Source organism: Wyeomyia smithii, chromosome 2 (genome assembly GCF_029784165.1).
Source record: "Wyeomyia smithii strain HCP4-BCI-WySm-NY-G18 chromosome 2, ASM2978416v1, whole genome shotgun sequence".
In the NCBI taxonomy this organism is placed as follows: domain Eukaryota; kingdom Metazoa; phylum Arthropoda; class Insecta; order Diptera; family Culicidae; genus Wyeomyia; species Wyeomyia smithii.
The window spans coordinates 2298735-2315313 of record NC_073695.1 but is presented as its reverse complement, the minus strand read 5'-3'; the positions used below and the strand labels follow the sequence as shown (position 1 = coordinate 2315313).

Below are 16579 nucleotides of genomic sequence, written 5' to 3'. Positions count from 1 at the left end.
GTGCTCTTCAAGCCGACGTTGGCCAGATCTATGTTGAGCTTCGCCAAAGCCTCCAACAAGATCCGGCCTCTCTGGTTTGTGCGTCGACTTCCCCACTCAGTTGCCCATGCGTTGAAGTCGCCCGCCACTACCAACGGTGATAGACCGATCAGCTCCCCGGTGGCTCGGTCGATCATCCTTGCGAACTGCTCGGTAGACCAACGAGGCGGAGCATAGCAGCTGCAGTAGTACACTCCGTTCACCTTGGCAACCGCGTATCCTTCGTTTGAAGTTGACACTATCTCTTGAACCGGGAACCTGCTCGTCGTCCATATTGCCGCCATACCGGACCCGTCCGAAATCCAGTTACCGTTTCCGGAAGGAATTCGGTAGGGGTCCGAGATTATGGCGATGTCCGACAACGACTCAGTGACTGCTTGGTATAGCAGTTGCTGAGCCGCGAAGCAGTGGTTCAAATTTAGCTGTGTCACTCTCACGCCCGTGGCTTGCTAGTCGGCTTACCGGCCGTGCACCTCGGGCCTCCCATTATGTGCTTTGTGTCACGCTTCCCGGCGCACGCCAAGCACTTCGGGGGCTCTCCGCAGTCTTTGCTTTTGTGGCCTGCAGCACCACACCGCCTGCAAAGGGAGCTCCTGTCAGGCCCCTTGCAGCTAAAGGACTTGTGTCCTTGCTCGAAGCATCGAAAGCAGACCTCCGGCGGCTGGTAGATGCTGAGTGGGCACATTTACCAGCCCACTTTGAGCCTCGCTACCTTTAGCGCCTGGTTTGCGTCTACTGACGAAAGCCTGACAGTGGCGGTCTGGGTTCCTACTGGGCCTTTGCGCAGTCGAACTGCCTCTGGTGCCACAACCACTTCGCACTGCTCCTTGAGGGCATCCACGACTTCGCATGCCTCGGTGACTTCGTCCAGGTATTTAAGTTGTAGGGTTACCTGCGACGTGAGTGCCCGAACCTGCACTCTATCTCCAAGCGCCTCTTGGGCCAATGCCCGATAGGCTGGGCCCTTGTTTCTGGCTTCTTTGCGGAGCTCAACGATCATTTCTCCCTTGCGGGATCGGCGGATGCTACGCACATCTGCCCCCAGATCTTTGAGCTTCGCATCGCCTCTCATTGCCTTAAGGACTTCCGAGTACTTTGACTCTTCTGTCTTAAGGATGAGTGCGTCGCCCTTATTTTTAACTTTCTTCGTCGCAGGATTTGTAACCGGATGCGGTTTTTTGGCCACCACTTTTTGGTTCCTACTCCTTCCCGGAACCGTTACCCACGGGTTACCGGGAGCCTTCTGCTCCTTGGCTGCCACCGTGGGCGTTGCTTGCGCCACTCCTACACCGGTCTGAGGGCTGTTTGCGATTAAACGCTTCTTGGTGCCCCCGGGGGCCGTCTCTCCCGGGGACTGTCGCGTTCGTTTGGCAGCTGGCCCTGCCGCGCTAACCGCCGCAAACGTGCTAGCGTCCGTTTGGACCGACTTCGTCGCCAGCTCGGTCACCTTCGTCTCCTCTTTCTCCGCAGCCGCAGCTTTCATTTCGAGCTCGGCGTGCTCCTTTTTCGCAGCATCGACGGAGGACCGAAGCATGTAGAGGGCCTGCTTCAAGTACTTCGTTGTATTGCTGCGACTTTTCGCAAACTCGATTATAGCATCGAGCTGCTCAGACAGGGCCACTACCCTCGGTAGCGTGTCCCGCTGTCTTCCGACCGCCTTTAATAGCTGTGGACCAGCCACCGCGATGTCTTGCGTAGATCCGGTAGGCGTACTGCCTTTACCGTCTTCGCAGGCGACCTTCACTGCATCCGTCTCCACTTTTCTAGGCGGAGACCGCTGGATGCCACCTCGCGCAAATGGGTTTTCCAACCCATCTGCCCCCATCTCCAGAGTTTTGTTTTTCTGCATTCTTGTTTATTGGGTCCCCCTACCAGCCGCTATCCTTATCCATAATGGAGTAGTCGCCTAAATGGTCCCAAGGTAGTCTATGCCGGAGCAGTGAGGCCATGGCTAGGGGCGGCTGCCATAGCGCCTTATGGGCAACTATGACACCCCCGACCGGCGCAAGTCAGGAAAAGACATCTGATCCTACTCCTGCCTGGTTCCCACCAGGCAATGGACTCGGAACGTACTGGAAGGCCTGCCAGGTTTTACGGGACGGAGACCCCTGCACCGGTTGTAATCTCGCCGTTTCAAGCCGTTATCACACGACATTACTAAGGGAGCTCGGCGCAGGTGCCAGCCCAAAATCATGGTACGAAAACGAAATCCGACTCGTATCCTATAGTGGTGCGACCAGTTGCCGTAATTGGGAACATTACTGGCATCAGTCCCAATGGGCGGTATAGTGCATTTGGGTGGTGGGAGCGGCACTACTCGCTCCGTCGGAGCTGCTTCCGGCCAGTGTGGCTTTTGCGAGAATTCAGCGGCCCAGTACCTGAATCTCGCCACGACCTAGGCTAGCTCCCGCTGATGGTCCGGGACTGCTTGCTAGCAGTGAGCACTTCCGTGGCCTTCGGTGATCGCCAATTACCGACCCGTGGTGGCATACAGCTCTGCCCTGCATCACCTGGTCCTGCTATCGATGCTGAGACGCGCTCCGTTGCCATACCACAGCTGTGGCCGTTGTCCGCTGCACTGCTACTGCTGCTGTATCCACTGCTGCTGCTAAGGGAGGACTGCTATTGTTGCAGTCTAGAATTGTAATGAGCGGCTTCGGGCGAAACAGGCCCTTATATAGGCCAAATAGCACATTTCAAATGGCAAGGTCTATGATTCTGTCGACCGTGCTTGGAAAGCAATCATATAATGACCAATCAGAGGCCGAAGTTTTCGCTTTGACAAGGCTTGACTATTTTCAATAGTACAAAAGTTTAAAAAATGAAATTACAATCATCTGCATTTGGGAAGAATCTTAGAAGATTTGCGCACTCACATTTTCTAGCATTACCGACACCATTTTTAAAGTGCTCCGGTGACTTTTATTAGTTTTGGATTGTGTAAGTCTTAATTTCAATACTACTTGATAATTGCTTTCTAAATTTTCAAGTATTTGAATTTACATTCCTTTGAATATTCAAATATTGAAATGCAAGTGTCCCTACACTCAGAGTTTAAATTTTTTCTGCAATGCTTGCAAATGGTTTTAAGCGTCCTGAATATCTGATACCTTCGATTTGAAGAACCATTTGTATGAAGAAAGCATACGCCGCCGTCGTCAACGATATGATCGGCGCACAGGTCTAGTAGGCACAGGGCGAGCGCTGAATAAAAAGAAACACACCGTTTTTCCTTTGTGTGGAAAGGCAAATATGACAACAAAGATAAAGTGTTAAGTTCTATGCCTTTTTGTTATGCATTTCTCTCCGCGACTTCCCGGACTGGGAACCGGTTTAACCAGTTTTTCTCAAAAAGGAACCTTAACGAACAATACATGCCTACTAGGTTCATAAACTTTTTCTTTTCTGCTTTGCTTTCTACTTTACTTCTTCCCGGGCCGCCCGCGTGTGTGATGATGAACTTGGTGGTTGTAAAGGTATGATTGAACATAACGATGCTGAATGTTCTAAACGTTGCTGCTGCTGCTGGAAAAGTAGGCAAGGAGGAAATCGCGATTAACTTTTCTCAATCTTAGTTGGTCCGTTCAGTTCAGGCCAGTCCAGTCCAGTCTAGTGTGTGAGTTCGCGTAAGAAAACGGGCCGTGCTTCAGATCTGCTGGTGGTGCTGCTGCTGCTGGTGCTTCATATTGTGCGCTTATCGTTTCCCTTTGCGTTGTGCTTTTTTTAAGTACTGTTCTGTGTTACAGCATCTGTATTATTATCAAATGTGATTGACCTCTATAGAAGAAGAGCATCAAGAAAGCAGCAGGCGGCGAAGGACATGCAAGTGTAACAGTAAAAGCTCTTAGTAGAAAAATCTCGATGGCAAGTGAATGAGATTATATCTGAAGAAATAAAATGGTTCTGAGAACGTTTTTTGTCAGTGATTACGATAATTGAAAATAAGAAAAAAGTGCATTCATTGGTCTATCGGTGGTTCCATCATCACTAATCAAGTGTAGTTGTGAACAGGAGCTGGCTGCTGGCAGGAAGCACTGGAAACAAAATGCCTTCTCAACCTTACGATTTGGTAAAGGATGATCAAGACATTCGTGTACCTTTGTATCCCGAACAAGCTTTTTACGGAAATGGACTCACGTTCCAGGCAAGGGTAAGTTGAACACCTGGGCTTACAAGTGTTTGATTCAAAGGCAAAGTTAAGAAAGCTCCAGCATATGCGTACCTGTACAAACTCGGTTTAACTATTTACATTCCCTCTATGAACTCGAAAAAGGCATACCTACGGAGAGCCAAACGAACGAATGACTGTTCGTTGGTTGGTGCATTGCAACTAAATGAGTCATTTGATGCTGTGTGTCTCATGCATCACTATAATGCGATTTCGCGTTGGGCCCAACACTGACTCTTTATGCAAATAGTTTTTTTTTTTCATATTACCTGGTATCGTGCATGACACTTCTACTATTTTTTTCTGTTCAAAGTCCGCCTAAGTGTGCTATTGAAATTTAAATTCAAGCTTTACTCATGTACACAGGATTTTGCACATAAAATCATTTCATAGCGGTAACCATAATTTTGACCAAAACTGAAACGTTCGTCTCGTGGATGATAAACTGCTTGAGTCACCAAAAATGTAGTGGTGCAAATATCTCTCCATGTAGAGACCGCTTGCTTGAGAATGTCAGTCTCCGTTTTCGTCTCCTTAGTTATCGCAGCTTTCTCTACATCGGAGGCAGGTGCAATTTATATTGCAGTTTTCGGCGAATGAACGGACACCTGCCCAGGTGAACTTCAGTGATAAAACTTGTCCATTCTTCTCGTCTTTCCCAAGCGACCAGGCAGCAACAATTACGATAATTAGGAGGTAAAATATCTTAGCTTTATCTACCAAAGTATAATAATGCATCTGAGGCGAGGTGCAATTAAGCATCGACTCGTGATTAACGTAAGCAGCCTTGATTTGTTGAACTGTGGAAGTTTTTCACTAGAAAAATCGCAACTCGGGATGATGTTGTTGACTCACTCACTAATGGTTGCTTACACTATCGTGACATCGCACATTCTTCTGAAAATAGTGCCGTTCCTATGTTTGTGGTTTCCGGTAGATATTTCCTTTCTTGTTTCATATCTGATAGCTAGCCAACTAAACAAAGTATGTCACATTATCTGTCTTTTGTTTGTTTTGTGGTGCAAGTTAAGCTGGACATGACGTCAGTAGCCTAATTTTTATTTCAGCATTAGCAAATCGGTTTAATCTCTTTTCTGCTTTCTTATATAACAATAATAATAATACACGACTAAAACTTTCTTCAAATTGAGTTTAATTTTGCTAGATTCGTTTGCGTAGGACTACGTCTTGGTTTCCTCTACTGGATTTCATTCTGTAAGGTTGATAACACTGGTCGACAAAAAAGAAAAAAATGTTGCCCTAAAACTCAAAATAGTTGCCTCAAAAAGATTATAGCTTTCTAACCATTCCTGCGAATTTTGGTGCCTCTAGTGTATGCAGTAGTGCTTCAAGGTGCGGCATAGGAACTGCTCGCCGAGTTCGTCACTTCTACATTGGCTTATGGGAAAACTCATTTAAGTCTCTAAAAAAGCTACCTGGTAGAAAAGCTATAATCTTTCATTTTGCTCCATGGTCAGATAATATGTTGAAAAATTTTGCGAGTACCCCATGCACAGACGTCAGGAATGATATTTTCTATACGAGTGTCAATGAAAAATTTAACAGATCCTCTTCGTACTAACAGCATTGCTCTCATATTTGATGTCACGAAGGTGAAACTTTTTTAAAAATGTCTTGGAGATCAGGTAATTAAACCTTGAAATGTAATTTAAATTGGTCTCTTAAAAGGGAAAAGCTGTTTATAGCAACGGTCCCGGTACGAACCACGTTGAGCTGATTACTCGTCGTCTATCAGTGCAGCACAACTCCATATTTCTATTCGTGTGATTGTTGCAAGAAAATAACGTTATGATGATAAATAAAATATTATAAATATTATAAATATTATAAATATTATAAAGTGAGCTAATTGTTGTAATTGAGGATTGCGAAATGAGGGAAAAGTTAGTTTCAGCAACGGGAAAGTACAAATTATCAACCGCGACCTTCGCACTACCGGAAAGTATAAATTGAAGTCATTTGTGTATTTATGGGAACACTGAGCATGATCATAAGCCTAAACATGATTAACATAAACAAACGTAATAAAAGCACAGTGCGAATATTTTTCTTAGTCAACGCAGTGCTAGGAAATATACCTTATTAAGCAAAGTTCATGCATTTAAAGTTCAAAAAGTAGATACACTAACATCTTTTTACGCAGTTTTTTTACACGTATTATTTTTTCAAGCGAATATCAGAATTTATGCGGATTTTGGAATTTACATTTTTTTTTCACGTGAATTTCGAAATTTACGCGGTTTTTTTAAGGATTTTAAAATGCATATAAGCACGCGTCACAACATAATATTAAAAATGAATTGACAAAATGCCTAAACAATCATTCACGATTTTATGGTCAATACTCAAGTCTTAAGACCAAAATTGTCTATGAGCAGCAGTATTTTGCGAAGGCTAAAGAAACCATAAGCAAGGCATCAGATAAAATTTTGAATTGAAATGTCGGATCAATTTACACATGCCTTGAAACAATAAATGATATCTAAAAAACAAAGACATTTGAATTGCTTGAGCAAAAGCCTGAAACAATATACACTAAACCCAAGGAGTCCACTATACCCTGTAAGGCGGCATCCATTCCAGGTATGTCACGTAAATTTTGATCAAATTTTAATCCTCCACCAATTGTCACGTTTTGTCACACATTGACGACTCCCCTCCTCTCAAAAGCAGCACGTTACGGCACAGCAATCCCCTTCCCGGTAAAAAATTGATCCATGAGTGTTCTAATGCCCCAAAGTACAGATACACTGGCATCTAAAGGACCAGTACTGACCTAACAAGTCAGTCGTTGTGAGTTCGAATCCCGGCTTGGGAGAAACTGCTAGTGTCAGTAGTATCGTAGCGCTAGCCCCGCAATTTTTTTGTACCCTAACACAGTACGCTGCAAAGTTTGTATTTAATAAACGGAACGGAGTGCTTTATCTAATGCTCCTATAAAAATTAACAAAAAAAGAAAATAACATCTCGCTCATCGTAAATTCCTAGGGCTCTATAAATAGACTCCGATTGCTATAATCGAATATGTTCCAAAAGCCTTAGTTATGTCACGTAAAGCTTCTTTAATATTCATGACATTTTTATGCATGAATATAAAAGAAGCTTTACTCGAGTTCGTCAGATGATTGTTGCCAACTGTGTAGCTTTTCTGGAAACGTACAGTTTTTCTTGTTTTTTTTTTCCGGTACAGATTACAGACTTTTTTTGTGAAAAAGTACAAATAAGTACAGATCTGGCTATGGTTTTAAAATGGTGAGAAAACGTTAAAACGTCGAAATGAAAACGTCGCGCAAGCGAGGAGCGATATGATGGCGGTGTTTGGACCGGACACCATCCCGGAGAATTTGGTTGACAGAATGTGCGCTATCGAGGCTATCTGAAGAGCGTTCAGTGCGACTACTTCGCTAATAGTCCCTACAAGGCACTAATCGACGGAATGACCATCGAAATGCCGGAGTGTGCTTACTTCTTGTCTCCTGCTAGTTAGCAAAATCATGCACAAAAGTCGATACCCTGTAGTAAAAGCTCACAGTAGTTCCAGGGAGCATACAATATTAGGACTGAAGACTGGGGGTTTTAGTAGGTCGGATTCATTGCAAAAAAATTCTACGCCCTTGCGAGCAGCCTTAAGAAAGTTAACATACGCCATGACGGACGAAAACATGCGTGTAAGCATGTTTTTTGAGTTTGTTCTTCGTTTTTTTTATCTTTTCCTCCTCAGTTTCCGTGACAAAATTGTTGGAGTAGATCTTACGCTTCAGGTTTGCCCAGAATGGGCCTCGATGGGACGCAACTTGGGGACGTTAAGCGAGTTCGCCAACTTGAGTACCACATCGATATTTAGCCGCTCCATCTCCTTCAACGATCGCTTCGAGTAATGGGTTGACACCAGATCCATTCCCTCGGTCTTGCTCTTCAGCATCCTATGGAACTTCTTGTCGCTAAGGTCGGCGGCCGTCCGGAACCGGGCTTTCTTTCGATGTTCTAATTGTTGTAGATGCGCTTAGGGACGTTGTCTCCACGAACTGTCGCACGATATCCGTTTTTAAAGCAACGGGGTACTGTTCTTTAAACGCGCACACTTCTGAACGGAGTAGCTTCATTGTTTACACCATCACGGTTAGAGTTCGACTGATAGAGCTGTCATTTTATTTTCTGCTGGCTCATGGATTACTATGATTGATGCTGCATGGGTTCTTTTGTCACTGTGTGTGAAGGTCCGCCGGTAGGGAGGCACAAAGGGATGAAGGTTCTCCTTTGTCGACGATTGCGTGCTATGGCTTTCACTTGTCGCCATGATAGATTTTCGTCAGCAACCTGGATGTCGCTGGCCACTCTTCGCCGCCATGAGCCCCTAGGTCTGCCTTTTCTACAATGTCCCTGTGGGTTCCAGTCGGGAGATTCCTCGCAGATTTCGCCTGCTCCTTTCCTCAAGGTGTGGCCGATCCACCCCCAGTTTCGTTCCCGTATCTTTGTTGTTATCGGCCGTTGGCGACATCGACGGTGGAGTTCCGAATTGGATATCCAGTTATGAGGCCACCAGGCACGAATAATACAACGCAGGCTACGATAGACGAAACCCTGCAGTTTTTGCGTTACATCCGCCGAGACGCCCCATGTTTCACAGGCCTACAGCAGTACGGATTTCACGTTAGAGTTGAAGATACGAATTTTCGTATGCAGGGTGGTCGAACCAGAGCCGCCAAATGTTGCGCAAACCTGCAAAAGCACCCCGAGCCTTCCGTATGCGCATTGCAACATCATGTAGCACTTTACACGTGTGAAACACCAGAAAAACTGGTGTGCTTCGATGAGCTGCACCAGTTTTTCTGGGACGCCTCTACGCCTGGATGCGTTCCACCTGTTACCGCGGTTGAGGCGGTCGAACGCCTTCTTGGAGTCCACGAAAACCAGCAAGAGAGATTCCTGGAGTTCGTTGACTTGCTCCAAAATAATACGGAGCGTTACGATGTGATCAACGCATGATCGGCCAGTTTCCACATATCGTTAAATCTCATTTCTTAAGGAATTTTACTAAAATGCCCTGCATCCAGTCCACCAGGAAAGTCGCGATTTCCCATATATTGCCGAAGAGATGATGCATCATCTGTGCTGGGTTAGGTCAGCTTTGAGCATCTCGGCTGAAATGCAGTCAATTCCTGACGCTCTGCTGGATATCATGCTTTTGATTGCTGCTTTAATTTCAGCTAATGTTGGAGTCTCAGAATTGACGCGGTTAATACGTCGAAATACGGGAGCTACACGCTGCTGGTTTTCTTGATCAAGCACGTTTGAGACTCGGAAGAGTTACTCAAAGTGATCTATCCAGCGCTTAAGGTGGTCGGCTCTGTCAGTTAGTAACTGACCGGCTCTGTCTTTCAGCGGCATTTTGGCATTTGTCCTAACACCACTAAGGCCATAAAACAAGCGAAAATCCCCATTGGCGGCGGCCTTTTCTCTCTCTTCGGTCAGGCAATTGGCCCAGGCTCTCTTGTCCCGTCTACAAAAGCGTTTGACAGCCTTTTCCAGACCAGCGTATTGTTGGCGGGCAGCTGTTTTGGCTGCTCTAGTTTGTGCCTTTTGCTTTTTTCCGCTCGTTGATCATCCCCAAGGTTTAATCCGATATTCATTCCCTTCGTCCGCTACGCAATTTGCCAATCAAATCATAACTTGTCGTGATGAAGGCAATCTTGATGTTCGATCATTGTTCTTCGACCGTTCTACCAATTGGCAGCGTGCGAGTCGCAGTCTGATGTTGCCATCGTAGCGGACCCGTACCGCATTCCACCCGCAAACGGTAACTTGGTATCGGACAAGTCTGGTAAGGCGTTCATGTGGATGACAGGCAGGTTCCCGATGCAGGAGATTGTGTCTACGTCAAACGAGGGATACAGAGTGGCCAATTTGGACGTAGTATTGTACTGCAGTTGCTATGCTCCGCCGCGTTGGTCTATCGAAAGGTTTACCCAGATGGTCGACAAGTGTCAATGGAACTGACAGGCCGAACGCCGTAGGTTGTTGCGGGTGACTTTAAAGCTTGGGTTGTCGAGGAGGGAAGTCGCTGTTCGAATCCGAGGAGCCGGACCCTGTTGGAAGCTTTGGCGAAGCTCAACTTGGTCTGGTTAACATCGGCGATAAGTGCACCTACAAAAGAAACGGTGGGAAGTGTAGCCGGCCCTGGTCGATCCCTAATCAGCGTGCAGCTTAAGCGCCACTCCGTTAGGAGACTGCACGCCACGCTATGTTTGCCCGGTGAGACTCCCCTACGGGTCAGACAAAGTTGCCATAAAGAGAAGGAATCAGGATCGGACCAGATAGGCTAATAAATTTAGGGCTCCAAAAGCGGGTAGAAAACCCTTTTATCAGCCAGCAGAAATTTTCAACACCTACGTAAACGCAAAGAAAGCTTGCGGTAAGGAATCACCCATACCTTGATGTTATCATCACAGGCAAAGTCGCTATTTGCCGCTAGACGGCGCAAACATCTCGAACAATGAGCTTTGCTCGGCATTCAAATTCCGCCGCGCGGAAGACACAACGAACCGAACTACACGAATACGAATGACGTGAACATATTAGAACGTACCAAATCCTTCCAGTAAACACATTACATCATTTGTTCAACTAATCAAACCATTTCTTGGAGACAACAAAGGACAGGTTAGTATTTTATATTACTAGCATGCTTTAATGTGTGTTGTATTGGTATATGTACTTCTTAACTCTAGGCCTATCTTCTATTGTTCGTGTACTTTTTCTCTCTACTGTGCTCGTGGACCCATGTGCTTTATATTTCAATCAGCTGCTTTATAATGAATCTGCAGTGACGTTACCGGCTTAAGCAAATGCTTGCACCCGGGTGTCTAATCTGGTAAGGTGGCGTTCATAAAAGTGGTTCTGTCATATTTACGTGCACGCTAAATTATGCTCACCCTATAATTTAGGACACGGCGTTAGCATGCCGGTCAAGGCCGACTTAAGTCGGGAAAATTATTACAGCATCTACAGGGCGTCCTTTAAGGAGACCTCTTTGATAGAAAGAACGATACGACTCACCGAGACTGCTGCGACGGTCGCTGTTGTTGCTGCTATTGGTTGCTTCGCTGGATACTGCTACGGTTGGCTGCTGATGATGATGTTAGTTGCTTTGCTGGCTACGGCTGGCTGCTGGTGATGACGATCACATGTGGCAACGTGCGTGCGATCGGTCGGCAAACGCCGACGGGGGATGAACTGCGGCGGGGATAAACTCGCTTCCTTAGTGCCGCTTACAGTAAGATATCTCGACCTGAAACGGACACTAGCTCACCGGAGAGCTCCGATCTACAGGATGTCACAAGATGATGCGGACTTTGGGAATACCGCGTGTCTTCCGACGATGTAGCGCTGTCGGGAAATTTCGTCCGATGGAAAAAACCAGTGCGCGGTGCGCCTTTCGCTGTCCCTTTCCTCTCGTTCGTCGTTGGTGGCTGTCGAATAAACGTGTGTAGCCGCTGGCTATTGTACAAAGGGTCATTATCACACGAGCGGGTCATTGACATTATACATGAGCACATTTACCTATTCTGAACTTTCTTGCACACGTTTTGTATTTTAGCGAAACTATTGCACACTTTATCGACACTTCGAAATCTAATTTAAAACTCTACTACCTTCACATTATATGACTTACTATTAGAAACTTAAAGGAAAAACGCGGACAACAGACACACGCGCGACACTTCCGAAATGCCTGGCGGACTAGGACGAAATGAACGAGCAACGTAAGTCCTCAGATAAGGGAAGATGATTCCGTACGACTTACAGGAAATACGTAATGTCCCGCCAACTTCTTCGGGTTACTTCGGAAATCTACGATTCTTTTGGAATTTTAAATTGGCTCAATCTGTCCCTTTCCAACCTTTCTTCGAGGTTTCTTTAGAGACTATCGCGCTAAGTGAGTCTGAACGGGATTGTGAGCGGCTGACACTTAGAGAGAAATTATGCGATGGGATTGCGACAAGTGTACCGAAATAGCTAGCCTACATCTTGGCGCCAGCAGTTATGTAGATTTCGAAGTTACTAATAAATGCAACGGCTACAGAAGTTGTGACGTTCTGCAGCCCGGGACTGATTACGAACTGAAGGGTAGACGATGGTTACACTAATAGCGACCACAAGTCGGTACGCTATAATGTAGACCACAACGCGAGACAGCTAGCGACAGGTAGAGCCAATACACCAACCATTCGCGGCTGGAAGACAACGCACTTTGATGATGATGTATTTGGCGAAGCATTTAGAAGAGAAGGTGGGAAGTCCCACCCGAGTGCTGATCAACTAATTGTTATACTATCGCAGACGTGCGACTCCACGATGCCTAGGATTGGGCAACCTAGAAACGGAAGGTGGCCGGCATACTGATGGACTAAAGCGATAGCAGATCATTACAGAGCATGCCTTCGTGTGAGGCAAAATCGCGGCGAGCGTCAACGTGCAAAAAGAGGAGCGTTATACCGCATCCGCGTCGGCGGAAACTACGCTCAAGAGCGCAATTAAGGCAAACAAGCCTGCTTAGACAGACTATGCGCTAACACGAATACGTAGTGTAACGCCTACAGGATCGTAATGGCCAAGACTAGAGGAGAGTCGGCACAGGCCGGACAATCACAAGCGATGTTGACGCGGATAATTAAGGAACTATTTTCACGCCACGATCCAAGTTGTTGAACCACCACAAACTGTGAGTGACGGCAGCCGTGCAGAGGCTTAGAAAGTGGTAAGGGTAACGAATGAGGAACTCTTTGATATCGCAAACTCGATGAAGGTGGGCAAGGTGCCGGGACTAGATGAAATCCCGAACCTGGCCATAAAGGTAGCCCCGAGTTATTCAGGGTGGTCATGCAAAAATGTTTAGATAAGCTATGTCAAATAAAATTATTAACAATTTTCGACAAAAACCGTTGCAATCCTCAATTGCTACGATAAGCTCTCTTTATAGCCAATAAGTTAGCAATTAAGTTATTTGTAAGTTTATTTCCCCTTTTCTGACAAGTAGGTTTGAATCCCTACGAATGATAAGTCCTAATTGCGAAAGCAAACAAGTCCTAACAATTAAAATTACAAATTTCTAACAGTGTTGAGAAGTCACCATTTGTGATTGGACACTCATTGTTTACTAATATTTATCATAAATACTTAAGCTACTAACAAATCCCCCCCTTAAATAAAAACGTTCCGTTGTCGCTTCCAGAAACGTATACAACACATTTACAACACAGACGAGAGTCAGAATGCGTCCCAGTCACCGAACTTAGGAAGGAGTAGGAGTACACCGAAGGTGTACTGCAAGGTTCTATCCTGGACTGTGGAATGCTATGACGGTGACGGTGTGTTGAAACTGAAGCTTCTTCTCGGAGTAGTGATTGTTGGCTTTGCGGACGTCATAACTTTAGAAGTCTAAGGCGAGGCCATACGGGAGGTCGAGTTGAAAGCTGTTCTTTCAATTAATATCGTAGAAGATCCAGTCTTCTACTCCATGAAGCTGGAGTTAGCGCACCACAAGACGGAGATCATTGTGTTAAACAACCGCTAATCGGAGCAGAGGCGTAAATTAGTGCAGCGGATGCACTATAGCCTCAAAGCGGTCACTGAAATTCCTACGACAAGCTCACCTTTGGGAGCCACTCTGACTACGCCTGGAAGAGGGCTTTAACGGCCATCGCGGCATTATCGTACATGATTAATAGAAGCTCAGCGGTATAAGGCAGCAAGGACAAATTACTTGCAAGCGTGACTACATCCATACTTAAGTGTGGAGTACCAGTTTGGTCCAAGGTGTTAGGTACGATCTGCTTCAGAGGTAAACTGGAAAGCACTTACAGGCTCATGAGCGCAATATAATACAATATAATTTAAGAACGGGGACAATCTGTACCAATCGATCCGTATGTAAGAAGTTATATACCTAATTCGTTGGGAGTGATGAAGCTAAGAAAGTACACTCTCTGAAAGGAATATGGGTTAGTAAATAATAATGAAGGTAATGTTTCTTTTTATCCAAAAAGGAAGAAGAATGATATTTCTAACTCGTATTTTATTACCAAAATATTTTCTCTATTAAATCTTATATTTATTACAATTACATCCATCCGTCGTCTTAAGTCTCTTGATCCTCATAATTCTCTTCATTCGAAAACTCGCTATCTGGAAGTTGTCTAGCAGAGTATATTTCATTGATTTTTTGTTTCAACTCGTGTCTGTCGAGAAAGGAAGAAAGTCGTCTATTGTCTTCCTCTTCCCCAACGAGTTTAGCTCTTTTTGTAGAGTTTTGAGCCACGTGTCGTATGATCTACAGTTACGTTTTGGTCCTGGTAGTTCGAGTTTGTATGCAGTTTGTAGAAGATGTTTATTTCCACGTCTTGTTATATTCTATATTTACATTCTTGGAATAGTAAATATAGGCTTCGAAATAATAGGGGTTCTTCTCCCCAAATTACCCTACGTGGAATATAAAGTATGGGCAGCTTCCCAGCCGGAGATCTTATAAAGCCATTGGTCGAGGTGACGTTCCTAGCAATTTTAAATTCGGTTAATTCACAAGAAAGTGTGTGATCTGGTGAGGAGAGCTTCCTAGGTGCAACGTTACTGCGTTCGCTTTGACAAGCAGGTGATCGTGGTTTCGAATCTTAGTAAAATCAGACCATTTGGTTGTCAAAGGACTTTAACATGTGTTATTCTCAAGCTCCCCAATACATACCCTTCCTTCAAGCTGAATTCTACTGTACTCCTGTTCACCCCAGGGAGTTGTAACTAGACGATGTTAGTAAGATGGAATAAGGCTCAGTATAGTGGAGCAGTAAGCTTGAAACTGGAGGGTAACCACTCAGACACGAGCACGGGTATAAATGATGAGCGTATCACTTACTTCAATAGTGGTTCTGCCAATAATATGAAGTGCAGAGTACAGAAAACACCTGGGCAACATCACAATAGATCAAATTTCTCTGGTCGCAGTTATGAGTTCACACAGAAATAAAAATCTGGTAGCAATAACTCAGGTTTTCGTGACAAACTAGACTATGGATTTAAAAATGTATAAGCAGAAGTACCCGAGAAAACGTATTCTTCCGTATATTAGAGCTCACATTGTGCCTGTAAAGTTCAGACCTGATTTTATACTGACGTTATTCGTTACTGTGTTCCTTCTTAACAACTGATTTGATAATTATTTAAAATAATAAATATTCACGCTGGCACTGCGGTTCCCGTGGCTCTGTGGTTAGCGATGTCGGTCGGCTAGCTCTCCAACACGGTGGTGATATCGGGTTCGATTCCCGATCGAGTCGAGGATCTTTTCAAGCTGGAAATTTTCTCGACTCAGCACTGGGGCACGGTGTATCGTTGTACTTATCCTACACATGCAAAATGTGCCAAAAAAACAATATCGATAACGAAATCTCTCAACTAATCTAGTTGATCGAGACCGCTATTAGCCCCAAGGCTAAGCGTGCGATATTGACTGCGTGAGTATCACTGCAAAATGTAATAAATTTGTCATTTTCTTTTTATTGAATACGGCTGATACAAATTTTGAATAGTTAGCTAAGGGAAGGTCAAAAAATAAATAACACTAAGAAAAAAAGCTTGCATAAAACTTGTGTGCAAGTTACGACGTTTGTAACTTGCATGCAAAAGTGTGGTGAAAAATATCACATTATTATCATTATTAATCATTTGTCTTGCCTTTCGATGACACTTTCACTGTCCCTGGACTTGTTTGTTGCTAAATGAAGCCTATACGCTGTCGAAAAGTCAATAATATTAACAAAACGGATTGAACTTTTTTTCTTCCCCTTCAATTTTCAACACTAGAAATTTAAAAAATTAAATGTGCAAAAAACATGAATATTTTTCTAAGTGTCTCAAAATTTCACTTTCTCAAGACGAATCTCATGTTTTGATGATGCATTCCTGTTAAATATCATCCTGAACTTTTCATTCTACATCGTAAATCATATCTTCACATTACACTGATTGATTGAAACAAATTTCTAAGTTCGTGTTTTTTTTTATATTTACAGTTAATTGGATGGCAGATAGTGACACGCCCTAATAGTCGTTCTGAAATAGTACAAGCAATGCGTAGAATTCGGGTGAGTAAAATTAAATTGTTCAAATGATTTCGTTCTAAATACAAAATAACACCAACCAATCTCAATTGATTTGTACTCTTCTCTCTTTCTTTTTCACACAGTATGAATGCAAAATACAAAACACAAAAAAGAAAAAGGTGATGTTTCATATCTCAGTTGACGGTGTACGCGTTTGTCTGAAGCGAAAAAAGCGAAAGGTACGTTCGACGTTTGAACA

General features: G+C 44.5%; 1 protein-coding gene across 5 annotated transcripts in view; it reads left to right on the top strand.

Annotated features, from left to right (window-relative positions):
• LOC129725855 (capon-like protein) overlaps nt 1-16579 on the top strand; it is a 61768-nt gene that overhangs the window by 12697 nt on the left and 32492 nt on the right. For 2 of the 5 annotated variants that reach the window (XM_055682185.1, XM_055682188.1), the window contains exons 2-4: nt 3786-4189; nt 16291-16362; nt 16464-16559. In XM_055682185.1, the coding sequence (XP_055538160.1) occupies nt 4085-4189; nt 16291-16362; nt 16464-16559 (273 nt within the window). In that variant the 5' untranslated portion in view covers nt 3786-4084. Of the gene's footprint in view, nt 1-3674; nt 4190-16290; nt 16363-16463; nt 16560-16579 lie in introns of those variants that run through there. The other 3 variants (XM_055682187.1, XM_055682189.1, XM_055682190.1) reach the window with 3 other exon arrangements.